Genomic DNA, 13817 nt, shown 5'->3' with positions numbered 1-13817 from the left:
ACTCCAATTTATTTGTCAATGGTGGCGCCTCTAATTTCGACTTTGGTCGAAATCGAATTTCTCGGTTGGGATATTTTTCATTCCGCATTTTATTAATTTATTGTTCCATGTACACAAATTATTTCTGCGATATTTTTCGATTATGACTAAATAACAACTTTACAAATTCCTCAACAATTTGAGTGACAACAAATGTCTTATCGTCGGTCTGCCATGAGGGCAATTCCAAGGGTGCTTTATCATCCCCATTTGCATGATTAACTTCCTCATTTCTGAATCATTGAGGGTCTTCCCAATCATCACAGCCCCTCGACAGGCCCTCGAGGCAAGCATCGAGCGGACTCTGCTGGGCCTGAGGACGGCCTGGTCCTTGATGCCCTCGGTGCCTCCCTCCCGGATCAGGAATATCAACTCCTCGAGGTCCTCCTCCCCAAACTGCCAATTCCCACTCACTGGCATTCCCGTCAACTGGACTCGCTGGCCTACTGGAGCATCAGGACTAATGGACAGGGTGAAACCGTTGGCGTCGAACAAACCCTGGTTCTCCATGACTACCGTTTCGTTCAACGCTGTGAAGCTCAGGGGCTTGGGGGCTATGAGCTTTTGAGTCTTCAGTTTCGTCTCATTCGAGAGCTTCTCGAAGCGGTATTTCTCGTCGGTTGCGTGCTGATCGATTATGAAGAGATCGCCGTCAAGTTGAGCGATTATGAAGCCCAGGTTGAATTGACCAATGATTTTCATCTGAAAGATGAAAGCATTGATCTGCTTGCAAAGTAATGGAATGTCAGGAAGATCAAAATGAAACTCGCGAGTCTAGTGAAAATGTAATAGAATTCGAAAGGCCATTTTTTACCTTGTACCTTTGTAAATGATTCAGTCGTCAATCCTTTCTGCAGTTCCCTCTCAGCGTCAGCACTCTTCGCACCGATCTCAGCCCTGTATTTAATCTCCAAGTCTCCAGCACTTCTCTGCTCCCTTCGTCTCCTCTTGAGCTGGAGAGCAGCTTTAATCGATGTCAAATTGATTGTCACGTCGGCATCCGGCAATCTCTCGGTTGGAAACGCATAAGATCTGTCACTGTCATCCCCCAGAGTGGCTGTTACGTTCTCACCCCCAGTAGATCTCTTCACCGAGACAAATTGCTTCTTGCTGGGGGGTCGGCCAACTGGAGACGTTGGTATTGACCTCTTGAGGGACTTCTGTATTTCGTCCAGACTCAAATCCGTGTAGTTCCCCTGCATTTTATTCCATTTCTGTTGGAGACTCATTTTGACGACTGCCAGAATGATTTTCTCCTGGGTGAGGAAGACAGTCCTCTTGTCAGGGGTGACGTTGACATCAGCTGTCTCCTGTGGCAGCTTCAGGTTCAAGTAGACGAAGGGGTACTGCTTGTTGTTGTACTTGTGATAAACGTGATTAATCAATTTGCCTAATTTTGTCAAGACACAGGGGCGTCCGTTGATGTAGAAGAACTGACGATTCGGGGAGGCACAGCCCAACTTGTGCTCGCAGCTGCTGGTGTAGAATTCCCAGGTGAAGTTCACAGAAACGTCGTCAGATAAATTGAAGTCTTGAAGAACTGTCTCGTCAGGCTGAACGAGCTCGACACCCTCAACTCCTTTGAGGGATTTCTTTCCGAAGACTGACGAGGCGTTGATCATGACGTCGTCGACTCCAGTGGTGGCCACAACTACACTCGTCTTCCCGTCCTTACTATTAGAGCACGTGATTTTTATTCCAGTTGACACGAGGCAGTAACCGTAGAGGACCTGAAGGGCTTTTGTGAACTCTTTCTTTATATTTTTCTGAAACTCCTTGGCTCTTACCGGGAGGTTCTTGAATATGTTCCTGACTGAGACTGTCGTTCCCACCTCGCGGGCGCAGACCTTCTTCTTGGTGAGGTTGCCTTCCTTGTTGAAGTAGAGCTTGAAAGCGTAGGGAACAGTGGAGTGTCTTGTCGTTACGGTGAGATCTGAGAGGGCGCAGAGGGAACTGAGGGCTTCACCTCTGAAGCCAAATGTGGAGATCTCGAAGATGTCAGAGAAGTCTCGGAGCTTTGATGTGTGATGCTTAAGGCCTGGGAGTATCGGAAGATTCATAAATGAAATAATTAATTTGTGATGGAAAGGAGACTCGATGGAACTGATTCAATAACTCGAGAATGCTAGAGTGAAATGAGACGATTTTCTACCATATTGAGGATATTTTTTCAGGCTTCAAAATGAGATGTCATTCGTCGAAATCGTATCGTTTGGTCAAGAGATATTAATTAATTAGGTGATTGGACAAAGGGAAAAATGTAATTTTTTTCAGTCTTGGTTTTTTTCTGGGGTTTCTTCTTCCTTGCTGGAGTATTTGGGAATAACTGGGGGGACTATATTACCCAATCCTTCGAAATCAGTCTCCAGGACTCCAGAACCATTATCACTGACTGTAATGCAAGTTTCTCCATAATCTACCAACTTGATGTCGACGTATGTAGCTCCACTGTCAAGACTGTTTTCGACTAATTCCTTTATGGCAACAGCCAGATCCAGGACCACCTGATGTAGTTTGATATTGCAAGTAAAGGTACATCGACAATGCTTGAGAATGTTTTTGATAACCTCACCTGCCCCGAGCAAATCTGGTGAACCGCTTCTTTGCTGATAACATTGATTTTCTTGGAGGGCTCGCAAGCTGCCACAGGCTCTGAATTTTCTTCCACCATAATTACTGCATCTGATCTCTCAGATGTCATGTCTTTTGTACAGAAGGTCCTTTTACCATTTCAGAAGATTCAAATTCAGCCATCTTGACGTGTCGATAGGGTACCGACAGATTGGCTGGATTTTGTCTGTTGTGATGGTGTGCACATAACCTTTGATGAATTTTTCTTGTTATCATCAATAAATCCGGCTAAACATACGCTTTATCGCTTCATAAATCAGGTAAAACATTGGAATTTCACTCAACAATTGCCCATTGTCTTTCCATTAATTCATTACAGCTGAGAAAAATTAAATTATTTGCACCAACATGAGCTTGAAGGGACTATTATCATGTCGTGCCTTTCACACGACCACAATTCAGAACGAAATAAGAAAATTATCCCGACTAAGGGTCGTCGACAACAGTGAAATTGGAAAACAAGCTATGTTAGAAGGAAAACCACCAAAGTGTATCCAAGTTTACAACAAACGTGGAGTGGGCTTAATTGGTGAGTTCTCAGTAGGGAATACAAAAACAAAAACCTGAAGATTGTTCCAAATTAACTTTTCTCATGAATATCTTAGGGGATAGAGTTCTAGTTGCCATAAAAGGCGAGAAGAAAAAGGGAATTCTCGTGGGTCTGAAGCAGAAGCAGAATCCCAAGGTCCCCAGGTTCGACTCCAACAACCTCGTTCTCATTGACGATAATGGAACTCCCCTTGGCACTAGGATTCACGTGCCAATTCCCCACATTTTGAGAACAATAATGAAGGAGAAAACCCACTCGAAGGGGGCGGATTACACGAAATTAATTGCAATCGCCTCACGATTTGTATAGAGTTAATAAATTCACTGTAATTGTAATTGTTAATTTTGCTAGTTTTTCTTTGTATCCAGTAAGTCCTTACTCCATTGTGATTGTGCTACATATAATTAATTTTTCCTTGATTATTGCAACTGCTAATATAATGAATGGTTTTCTGGACTTTCTAATTAGAAATAAATTAGACAAACTAGATTTGGACATTAATATTTTTATTATTGAACAATTTTTCTTCCTCCTCGAATCTGAGTCAAACATACATCGCAAACAACTGTAATACAAATGTTGGAAAATAATTGGAAAAGGGGGTGGGGTAATTTCGAATAATTTCGTCTCCCAGGGCATTATTTTAAAAGTCTATGTCTAGAACTGGAAATAGAAGTAGCTAGGCTCTGGTTGACTTGTTGCTTCAGGATAATAAATTCAGCCCATCGTCGTTAAAAAATATCGATTGATCAGTTCATTTTCATAACAGTTAAGCTGTACTTCAATGTAACAACCAACTGTATTTAATTTCCCTACAGTCGACTCCTCATCGTAGCAAAAAAAAGACAAATAAAAAATACGGTAGAAGTGTCTTCGTGAGACCAGAGTCAATGAAGAGTATAAAATGTTATCCTTCGACATGTCAACTCCCAGTTAATACCTTTATAAACATTTAGTGCTCCCAATTCACTAGTTCAGATACGTTTGGGTGTTAGAAATATGGAAATAATATACATTGTCGCTGCTGGCAAGATTATTCTTAATTCTGGATTTTTTATAAAACTTATAAAATGCCTTCTGGGCCCATTCGACCTCTTCAGGACGGCTTGAGGGGCGAGAAAAATTTGTACCATGAATTCTCAGTCATGAAGAAACGGAGAACTCCGAAGGATGAGTCCAAAAATTTGTTCATTTTGAAGGAACCGGATGGAGGGAGTTCAGGGTAATCTGGAGTGAATTAATTCATTTACAAATATTTACAAATTCGAGGTGGAGGAGCCGCCATTTTTGAAGTCCCTCAGTGGCAGACGGAGGAAGAGGATTAGGCGGAATATTGAGAAATCAGGAATTCCATTTTGACAAAAGCCACCACACGTTCCCTGCAACACCCTTGGAGAATTCAAGATGGCGGCTCCACCAGAGTTGACCACCTCTGACTTTTGGACATTTCTTAAAATAATTGATTCCCTTCAAATGACCTTCCACACGTTGCATCGGGTTCCTGAGAGAGAACAAACATTTCAACATGTCCTCCATATTAACTCAGGGCCTTTGTACTGAGAATTCAGGGCCCAAAGTTTTCCCGTAAATTAACGGACTATTTTTCACCGTCAAGGCCGTCTAATGACATGAAATAATGATGAAAGTCCCAGACATCAACTCTACTAAAAATGACTCCCAACTAACAGCCTGTGGGAAAGGAAAATTCACCAGCTGAGTCAATAATATTTATTTCACGTCGGCTACTGCAGTATAAATTCAATGTACGTCTCGTGCTACTCAATTACCATCAATTAAAAAATAGTATCGCAATGATTAATCCAGACTCATCTCCTCCTGCACTTCCACTTCCTCAAAATGATGACGACGAATGTAACAATTGGTATAGATCGCTGCACGTTCATGATTTTGGAAATGAGCATTAAGAATAATGAATACAATTCCCTTCCTCTTTACCACGATGTATGAACAATTATTGGAATCAGTCACCAGCAACGACCAGAGTATATATATCTTTTTACAGTACAAAATACAGCTCCTCGCTCGTCCCTGTGTACATATATGTATATACACGTGCAACAGACATATACACATATCCAGTAACGAGGTTATGTTTCAGTAAACGCGTGAGGATATTTGTTTAAAAATGATAAAATTAATGTAAAAAATCATTACAAAATGTTCATTAGGCGCTCCTCCATGTCACACAATAATTTCCTTCTTCATTTTTCATTTTCGAAAGCTCTTCAATAGCCAAAAGAATTCACACTAGAAGTTATCGTCATTATGAATTTACAAATGGTAAAAAAAATGGAGGAAATGATAAAAAAATATTTCTTTCAAAAACCAATCACGTGTTGATGAATAAAATTTTAAGGTAATTTTCAATAATCCCCACGCCATTGCACGAATGATCATCAGCATTACAAAATCCTCATTAATTCCTATTCCATTATTCTTCAAATACATCTAAGATCTAGATATCTCACACATGAAAATCTTTACTCAATTGATTTTTTTTCTCCATCTATAGTTCCTCATCTCCCTATCATCGTTATTCATCTATTACTCACGTCGATCATTAGTCAATTTTGTTATTATTACCGTCTCGGGGCTCTTCGTTAAGGAGAAAGAGATACAAGATGCGTGGATACCGCAGGTATTATCTTCAAATTTATTATTAAATGCGCTATCAACCAGCGTTTCCACAATCATTTTGTTTTTTTTTTAATCATTAATTATCATTATTATATTACTAGTTACTATTTGCGATATCTTCCTAACAGAAGAGTTAAAGAAAAAGAAGCCTAAGAGCGCTGTTTCATTGAATTCAGTCTTCATTTCCTAAAAAAAACACTGTTCTATTATCAATGTTGAATCCCCATTACAATCCATTTCCAACTGCACGAGAAGACGAAAAAAATTTCATTCGACTTTCAGTATTTTTTTTTTCCAACAGTTATTCCAGTCGAATATTTATTTATCATACCACATGAATCTTCAAAACATGATTCACTTGAAAATTATTATCCATACATCTTGCATCGTTTTTTTTTCAACGAAATAAAAAATTATGCAAGTTCTTTTCATGAATGAAATGAATTTTGTATCAATGTAGTTTATTAATTAATTAACTAATTAATCGAGAGGTCGTTAATAGTGAAATTGGGGGGAAGGGCCTGGGGGGAAATTGAGGTTAGGGCATCATAAGTCTAAACGTCGAGATGAAAATCCAATGTCTTTTTTTTTTTGTTTCATCACTTATCCTTCATTTTCCTTTCTTTTTAATAATTATTACACAACATCGTTATTCATGTTCTTGTCTTGGTTATATGTATTGGGGGGCTCTTCGTTATTTCCTTGTCTTTAAAAAACCAACTGAATCATCGCATATCGTGTTCTCGATTTCGTATAAACCAAATTCTCAAAAAAAAAAAATGTTATAATCTAGTAAATGAAAACTTGTGTTTGATTTTGTGCAGGTGACGCACGTGTGAGTGGTATTAACAGGAATAAAAAAAACGCGGAGACAAATAAAGAAAAAGAGAATTGAGAGGAGGAAATCAGAGTTATTGGTCAAGCCACGGCCACGGGGAGAGGGGAGGTAAAATTGGATAGGAGGGGTACGTCGTTTTGGGAGAGAAATATTTTTCCCACTGAAGCGAAAAAAAAAATTGCAACGTATTTCGAGCCATCAACCATTCTATTATTCATCATTCCATCGAATTTACTTATGTTTTTTTTTTTTTTTTTGTTGAGTACCCTTTAGTGGTTCACCATTATTATGTTTTAATACCGGATAAATACGCTTCAAGACCCGAGTGGACGTCCGCACATCCCTATCTAGCAAAAAAAAATGTTTTTCTTCCTTTCTCTTTTTTTTTTCTTGTCCGGTTGTCGGTCTGTGTGCACCATTGCTAAAAAAACCAGCTTATCGCGTTATTTTAATCAGCGATTGGCACATTTTGACGGATATTTTCTACTTCCTGTCGTCCTGATCGCACTCACGACTTATGTGACCGCTCTTGCCACACACGTAGCAAATTTTACCACCTGCCTCGGTGCAGTTGCGAGCAATGTGACCTGTTTTGTTGCAATTATAGCAGCTTTGAAGCGCAAAACGACCGCTCTCAGTGCCACCCTCGGGGCAGCTACGAGCAATATGACCAGTTTTGTTGCAGTTGTAACAGCTCATCTCAGGTCCCTTCGGAAGAAAAAATTTTTTATTAGTCTCAACTATGGAAATTTATGTCTAGACATTTCTAACATTCTATCAATAAATGAGGGACTTGATCTAATGCTGGTAGGTTAAATTTTTCACCTGCTGGCAGTCTTTTGCGATGTGTCCAACTCCGTTGCAGCGGTAGCACAGGTCCTGATCCTCTTTGCATTCACGTGCGAAATGTCCGAACTGGTTGCACTTGAAGCATTTCTCACGGCCTCTACCGAAACCACCTTCACGATCACCACGTCCACGGTCGCTGCGTCCACCACCAGTACCACCCTGGGGGCACTCACGTGCAAAGTGGCCCATTCGGTTGCATTTGTAACACGCGCTCGAACTCATTATGATTTATCTGTTAACGTGAAAATTTTTTTTTGATTTTGTTATGAAAATTGCTAAAAAATAAATGGCTGGAGAATCCTCATGATTATTCTCCGTTTCGCAAACTCAATTATTGCTGTCCAATTATTTATTTATTATTACACTCTGGGATTAATCGAGCACAGGGATTCCCCTGTAATCCATAAAATAATAAAAATAAATCTAATAAATAATTATCTCTCTCTCTCTCCAAATTCTCGTGACAAAAAAAATCCTTCTCAGTTCCTGAAATATATTCTAAAGCACCGCGTGTTAACTCATCACCCAATTTAATTAATTATTCAATAAAAAATGCAGTGCTCCCGAAGAATTTCCTATTTTACCTCGTGCATGTACCCCCCGCCGCCATTTCACACGAAAAAAAAACCCCTCTAAAATCATTTTGCAACGAAAGGATGGAGCACTGTAGAAGAAAATGGCATCTTGCATCGAACCACGAGGGGAGGGGGGTATGGAGGGTACACGTGTTTCCCACCGCGTCCTCCCGGAGTAGCCGGATTTACCGTCTTCCCAATGGCTGTTGACAAATCAAATAATATTCACCGATCCCCCCCAGCTTCACCCACCCCCCGAATATCACCTGAAAATACTCAACCAGAAGCCAACAACAATGCCACATGAAATAATACATAAAATAATCCACCAGACAACGTGGCTCAGGCGCCCCCTCTTTCGCGAAATAAGCATGCAATGGCGCGGAAGATGGCATTCGAGAGGGACGCCGCTAACTGCCCAGTCCATTTTTTTTTTTCTTATCACTTTTACCCGTCCAATATGTTCACCTCCCTCCTCCCCCCAACCACCGAGCTACTTCTTTTCGCGTGAAGAAGAAAAAAAATTCTCCGTGGAAAAAGGGCAGACGCGAGCTCGACGAGAGAGATGGAACGACGGAGATGTGCGTGTATGTGTGCGGGACAGAGAGAGACCCACACGGAGCAGTTGCGTGAGTGACTAGGGGGTGCATGAAAAAAAAAAAAAAAAAATCCACAAAATGCATCCACTCGGGAGAGATTATTATCCGGGAATTGCGGCGAACGGGAGCACTATTTGTTGGAATTGAGAGCAATGGATACCGCCGACCACGTGTAGGGTTTCACAAAATGAGAGAGCGGGCTGTGGTACCTCCGGGTATTCCGCATGGATTCTCACCGCGTTGTTCACAAAATTAATTTAAAAAAAATCCTAAACTAAGTTATCCCCGACCCCATCGGCCCTACATCACCAGTTATTCAAGGGTAATTAATGAAAAAAAAAACTCACCTTCACGATTTCCTCCAAATAATCCAACAATTTATTATTTATTTGTTTGATTATTGACTAACGTCAATTGTCGTTGATTTAACACGAACCCGTGACTGTTGAATATCCGTTTTTTGGATAATTAAGTCAGCGTAATTTTTCGTCGTTTTCGATAAACGTACCGATGCTTTAACGGGCCAGAGGTCTATAAGCAACCATCGGCTACAAACAGGGGAGAGCAAGAACTGTGGAAGGACCAATCGGCGTATTGCTGCCCGCCAAACACCACTGGAGTTATTCGCTGAACGCCACCCCTGTATCCCCACCAGTTGGACTGCTCTAGTCAACTGACCTGATAAAATTATTTCACAACCGAGAATAATCGCTTCGAGCCCCGATTAGAGCTTGAAAATAATCAGAGAGCCGATTGATCGTGGGGGGTGGGAGGATCGACGGATTATTATCGACTTGTGGGGGTGATATTTATTTTCTGCAGTGCTCACTTGACACTCCGGGGGCTGTGATTGGATCGGTGGAAAAGCCGGCTGCGTTGGAGGGCCGTGTGCAACTGACTTATTACGTCGCTCCCAAGCCGGAGATGCCGCGGGTTCGCCGACAGAGGGGGCGGGGGAGGGAGAGGGATGTCTGTTGATCACTGAGAGGATCGATCGGGGAAGGTCGATGGGGGATGCTGGGGAATGAATAAAAAGGAATTTTTTAAAGAGTCAACTCGTGCTGCGACGATCTCTACGATTATGTCGTTTTTATCGGAGTTGCGGTGGCAAAATGGCGGAGGGAGCTTCCGTCGTCGTCATTGGAAATTGGGCTTGAGGTTTTTGGGTGTGAGGGGATGCAATGGACGATGGGGAACCGGCGATTGTGAGTGATTGGAGGGTGAGGTGCAGCCAATGGTCGTACGGGATTGGAAGACCCCGCCAAAATAGTTGGGGGTCGTGTTGGTGGCTGATGATGTTGATGGGTGACGATTGTCCTCGTTCAGTTGTGTTTTTTGATTTTTAGAATTTTGAGGGGAAGAATGTCGGGGGAGAAACGAGAAATTGAGGAGGGTGAGGGCGATGATGAGTGGGTTGGGCCTAAACTCGCGGAAGCTACACCTGCGAAGAAACAAAAAGGTACTGGGGCTCTGGCGTAATTGTTTAACCTGTTGTTTTGGGTGATTTTGTTGGAAGACAGTGTTGATGTATCAGTGAAACTAATTCAGAATTTTTTCGCCAGTCCTGGAGTATGAGAAAGTCTATGTTGATAATTTGCCCTGCTGTGAGTGCTACGAGAAGTCGTATATGCACCGGGATGTCGTGAGTCACATCGTAGTTACAAAGTACGTTTTATTGGTGATTTGACTGGAGATAAACAGTCCAATTGATAGCAATACTACAGCAATAATCGTTAAGACAGTTGAATTGGTCTTCTTCGCAGAACAAATTTTGTGATAACAACCAGCTGCGATGGGCATGTAAAATTCTGGAAGAAGCAGGATGAGCTGATAGAATTCGTCAAACACTTTAGAGCCCACATCATGGCCATCCAGGGATTGGCAGCCAGCTACAACGGAGTCTACGCAGCTACCATCAGTTTAGATAAGACCCTCAAGATTTTTGATGTCGTCAATTTCGGTGAGTACAATTCCACTTCTCTTCCTAACTGTTGTCACTATGTCAATGTAAATGGCAACAATTTCCCTCCAGACATGATCAACATGATGAAGTTTGATTACACCCCCTCCTGCGTGGAGTGGATCTACACATCTGGTGATGCGATATTCGCTATTGCTGTTTCTGACAAAGACTCTCCAAGAATACATGTCTACGACGGTCAGGCGACCGAGAGAGCTCTTCATGTCTTTGAAGATCTGCATAAAAAGCCTGTTGTCGTCATGAAGGTAAATCAATTGACTCATTAACCAGTTTAATATAAATTATCGATGAAGTGTAAAGGATTACACCGAAGGGATTTTCCTTCTCTTTTCTTTATTCCAGTACAACGCAGTTTTCGAGACCTGCATAACGATCGATCAATCGGGATTCTTGGAGTACTGGACAGGCCCCAAGTCAGAGTATCAATTCCCTAAGTGCGTGGCATTTGAATCGAAATTAGACACCGATCTGTTCGAATTTGCAAAGAACAAGACCCATCTGTGCTGCCTGGCGATATCTCCCGATGGGAAAAAATTCGCTTCCCTCAGCAGTGACAGAAAAGTTCGAGTCTTTCATTTTCTGACCGGGACCTTGTACAGAGTATTTGATGAGTCGTTACAGAGGTTTTCGGAGCTCCAACAGACCACCCAACAATTACCCAACATGGAGTTTGGAAGGAGAATGGCTGTGGAAAGGGATTTAGACAAGACAGAAACAAACCTGGGAAATATTGTATTCGACGAGTCAGGATATATGATAATGTACAGCACAATGTTGGGTATAAAATTGGTGAATTTGTACACAAATCGTTGTATTCGGATATTAGGAAAACCAGAGAATATTCGACCAATGCAACTCGCTCTATTCCAGGTACATAATTGGTAATTTTCCAGTCTTAACGAGGAATAATTTGCTTTAAATTGTAATTAGAAAAATGGCAGGAATTTATTTACGATGCCATCACTCGTCTACTTATTATTAGAGCAGAGAAAGTCTCAAGTCCAGAGACTTTTCTGTAGTTCTAAGACCAAAATCTATTGGAATAATTATTTTCTCAAGGACTAATTTACATCGATTTTATCATCTTCTAGGGCAAAGCCCGAAAGGCTGCGGTAACCGTGGAAATGGAAGCGTCTGAAAATCCCACCCTAGAGCTCAACAAGCCAGATCCCACCCTGTTCTGTACAGCTCATAAAAAGAACAGATTTTTCATGTTCACCAGGCGTGAGCCCGAGGACTCAAAGGGCTCGGAGTGCGACAGAGACGTATTCAACGAGAAGCCCTCGAAAGAGGATATCATATCCTCGACAGACGCCACCAACATGCAGAAGATCTACGACACTGCTGTCATTCATACTGCTCTTGGAGACATCCATGTCTCCCTCTTCGGCAAGGACGTCCCTAAGACAGTGGAGAATTTCTGTGTCCACGCGAAGAATGGCTACTACAACAGCCACATATTTCATAGAGTCATCAAGGGCTTTATGATTCAGACTGGGGATCCAACGGGCACTGGGACTGGAGGAGAGAGTATTTGGGGTGGTGAATTTGAGGATGAGTTTAGGTCACATCTGAAGCATGACAGGCCGTATACTCTCAGCATGGCGAATGCTGGGGCCAATACCAATGGCAGCCAGTTCTTCATCACTTTGACACCAACGGTGAGCATTTGTTGTTTGATTTTATTTTTTAATTTATTTATTTGTGATTGTACAATCGTAAATATTTTTACAGCCCTGGCTGGACAACAAACACACAGTTTTTGGTCGTGTCATCAAGGGAATGGAGGTGGTTCAGAACATAAGTCAAGTGAAAACAAATCCGAAGACAGACAAACCCTACGATGACATCAGAATAGTGAGTGTATCAGTAAAATAAATTAATTTCTTAGAAAAAAAATTGTGAATCCATCGCATGGAATTTTTTTTATTTATCTTATCTGTCGTCTGAGGGAGGTGATGGGTTTGCCATCTGGTGAATCAGTCCCCTGTAGAAATTGTACGCAGCAGTCAGGGAAACGAAACCATTAACGCTAAACAGATTCCAATTCTTTGGAATTATCACCAGGGAATATCTGCAATATATCTCTGAATTAAGCGAAGCATTTGCTGGGAATAAAGGGGAGGTTAGTTGAGGGGCTAAATTTGTTAACCTGGACCAGATGATGCCAGTGAGCATGAGGCTCGCAGTCTGGGCCAGGGAAATAGTCTCAGGTGGTCGGTTGATGTCACCAATACCAGCTATCACCAGGCCCCACTTGAAAGTCGGCGCCCAAAAAAATACTGTCGTTGGACCTAGACAATTGTCAGTTTAAAAAAATTATTCCGAAGTTCATCACTTGTTGGTTGTTATTCACCTGCTGGATGGAGAAACGCAGCGCGTGTTTTCTCAGGGAGAAGTAATGACATTCTCATCATCAATTTGTGATAACGACTCATCATTCTCGTCGACAAAAACAATTCTCCGTTTTAAAGTTAACATTTTTTCAATTGACATTCGCATTCAGCCGTTCACTTGTTTGAGACTGAAAATACTGAGGGACTTGAAGCCTTCATTCACGGAATCCTCGACAAATGCGTCGCTTGCATTATTTTTCGTGAATGAAATCCAAAGAATGTCCTCTCCCCCACCTTGAGAATTAGCATAATGAGAAATTGCTGGCTGGGAATTTTTTAATCTAGTCCATTCAAGTCCCCTAGTATTGGAAACATCTTACAGTCTCCACAGAAGTGCCAAGTGGCTGCATTAGAGTCAAGTTAAAACGTTCGATGGGCTCTGAGTGAAAGCAGGAAAGAGGAATGGGATTGGTGGTGCTAGCATTGTGGATCGTAGATACTGCGAGTAAAAATGAGTAGGTCAAGGCGTAGGGTCAAGTGGATGAGAGACAAAAGCCACTTCGAAAACGATGACGTGGTCCACTGAATATGCATAATGGCGAATGTTTCGAGACAAAAGTTAATGAAGAATCCTGCATTGTGGGACTCAACAGGCCACAATAGTACGCAATACCCCCTTTCTCCTCGTGGATGTCTTCCACAAGCAGCTGACCAGCCCCAGAAGTCATGTGGCCGTCGGTTTATGGGTCACTATATTGGAG

General features: G+C 41.8%; 5 protein-coding genes across 7 annotated transcripts; 2 read left to right on the top strand and 3 right to left on the bottom strand.

Moving 5' to 3' along the window:
* Positions 1 to 71: 71 nt before the first annotated feature.
* LOC135170909 (mismatch repair endonuclease PMS2) lies at positions 72 to 2744 on the bottom strand. The gene is made up of 4 exons (XM_064137089.1): positions 2612 to 2744; positions 2384 to 2543; positions 861 to 2077; positions 72 to 741 (listed from the first exon to the last, which is right to left on the bottom strand). Exons 1-4 carry the CDS (start codon positions 2738 to 2740, stop codon positions 160 to 162), a joined length of 2088 nt encoding a protein of 695 aa, XP_063993159.1. The 5' UTR covers positions 2741 to 2744; the 3' UTR covers positions 72 to 159.
* Positions 2745 to 2793: 49 nt separating this feature from the next.
* Positions 2794 to 3562, top strand: LOC135170948 (large ribosomal subunit protein uL14m). The gene is made up of 3 exons (XM_064137176.1): positions 2794 to 2930; positions 2990 to 3199; positions 3276 to 3562. The coding sequence occupies exons 2-3, from the start codon at positions 3019 to 3021 to the stop codon at positions 3527 to 3529; spliced, it is 435 nt and encodes a 144-aa protein (XP_063993246.1). The 5' UTR covers positions 2794 to 2930; positions 2990 to 3018; the 3' UTR covers positions 3530 to 3562.
* Positions 3563 to 6904: 3342 nt separating this feature from the next.
* LOC135170946 (CCHC-type zinc finger nucleic acid binding protein) lies at positions 6905 to 9565 on the bottom strand. The gene is made up of 3 exons (XM_064137173.1): positions 9087 to 9565; positions 7542 to 7797; positions 6905 to 7424 (listed from the first exon to the last, which is right to left on the bottom strand). The coding sequence occupies exons 2-3, from the start codon at positions 7785 to 7787 to the stop codon at positions 7200 to 7202; spliced, it is 471 nt and encodes a 156-aa protein (XP_063993243.1). The 5' UTR covers positions 7788 to 7797; positions 9087 to 9565; the 3' UTR covers positions 6905 to 7199.
* A 378-nt stretch (positions 9566 to 9943) lies between these two features.
* Positions 9944 to 12619, top strand: LOC135170916 (peptidylprolyl isomerase domain and WD repeat-containing protein 1). Of its 2 annotated transcripts, XM_064137104.1 has the most exons (7): positions 9944 to 10198; positions 10302 to 10404; positions 10503 to 10699; positions 10772 to 10965; positions 11063 to 11590; positions 11812 to 12381; positions 12455 to 12619. In XM_064137104.1, exons 1-7 carry the CDS (start codon positions 10102 to 10104, stop codon positions 12596 to 12598), a joined length of 1833 nt encoding a protein of 610 aa, XP_063993174.1. In that variant the 5' UTR covers positions 9944 to 10101; the 3' UTR covers positions 12599 to 12619. The 2 variants fall into 2 exon arrangements, with proteins under 2 accessions (XP_063993174.1, XP_063993175.1); XM_064137105.1 differs by lacking the exon at positions 9944 to 10198 and having other exon boundaries at positions 10482 to 10699.
* Positions 12620 to 12655: 36 nt separating this feature from the next.
* Positions 12656 to 13735, bottom strand: LOC135170947 (mitochondrial pyruvate carrier 2-like). Of its 2 annotated transcripts, XM_064137175.1 has the most exons (3): positions 13077 to 13735; positions 12873 to 13014; positions 12656 to 12794 (listed from the first exon to the last, which is right to left on the bottom strand). In XM_064137175.1, exons 1-3 carry the CDS (start codon positions 13159 to 13161, stop codon positions 12656 to 12658), a joined length of 366 nt encoding a protein of 121 aa, XP_063993245.1. In that variant the 5' UTR covers positions 13162 to 13735. The 2 variants fall into 2 exon arrangements, with proteins under 2 accessions (XP_063993245.1, XP_063993244.1); XM_064137174.1 differs by having other exon boundaries at positions 12656 to 13014.
* Positions 13736 to 13817: the final 82 nt, after the last annotated feature.

This window comes from Diachasmimorpha longicaudata, chromosome 18 (assembly GCF_034640455.1).
Source record: "Diachasmimorpha longicaudata isolate KC_UGA_2023 chromosome 18, iyDiaLong2, whole genome shotgun sequence".
Taxonomy (NCBI): domain Eukaryota; kingdom Metazoa; phylum Arthropoda; class Insecta; order Hymenoptera; family Braconidae; genus Diachasmimorpha; species Diachasmimorpha longicaudata.
The sequence above is the reverse complement of the archived record's forward strand: the minus strand, read 5'-3'. Positions and strand labels throughout refer to the sequence as shown.

Bases quoted from the DNA above. Each gene is read 5' to 3' on its own strand.
- LOC135170909 (XM_064137089.1), bottom strand. From the start codon at position 2,740: ATGACATCTGAGAGATCAGATGCAGTAATTATGGTGGAAGAAAATTCA. The intron at 2,544-2,611 runs GTGAGGTTATCA...AAACTACATCAG, and splicing joins ACCAGATTTGCTCGGGGCAG to GTGGTCCTGGATCTGGCTGT. The intron at 2,078-2,383 runs GTAATATAGTCC...CGATACTCCCAG, and splicing joins GACTGATTTCGAAGGATTGG to GCCTTAAGCATCACACATCA.
- LOC135170948 (XM_064137176.1), top strand. From the start codon at position 3,019: ATGAGCTTGAAGGGACTATTATCATGTCGTGCCTTTCACACGACCACA. The intron at 3,200-3,275 runs GTGAGTTCTCAG...TGAATATCTTAG, and splicing joins ACGTGGAGTGGGCTTAATTG to GGGATAGAGTTCTAGTTGCC.
- LOC135170946 (XM_064137173.1), bottom strand. From the start codon at position 7,787: ATGAGTTCGAGCGCGTGTTACAAATGCAACCGAATGGGCCACTTTGCA. The intron at 7,425-7,541 runs GTGAAAAATTTA...TTTCTTCCGAAG, and splicing joins TCGCAAAAGACTGCCAGCAG to GGACCTGAGATGAGCTGTTA.
- LOC135170916 (XM_064137104.1), top strand. From the start codon at position 10,102: ATGTCGGGGGAGAAACGAGAAATTGAGGAGGGTGAGGGCGATGATGAG. The intron at 10,966-11,062 runs GTAAATCAATTG...TCTTTATTCCAG, and splicing joins AGCCTGTTGTCGTCATGAAG to TACAACGCAGTTTTCGAGAC. The intron at 11,591-11,811 runs GTACATAATTGG...ATCATCTTCTAG, and splicing joins TGCAACTCGCTCTATTCCAG to GGCAAAGCCCGAAAGGCTGC.
- LOC135170947 (XM_064137174.1), bottom strand. From the start codon at position 13,161: ATGATGAGTCGTTATCACAAATTGATGATGAGAATGTCATTACTTCTC. The intron at 13,015-13,076 runs GTGAATAACAAC...ACAATTGTCTAG, and splicing joins TGCGTTTCTCCATCCAGCAG to GTCCAACGACAGTATTTTTT.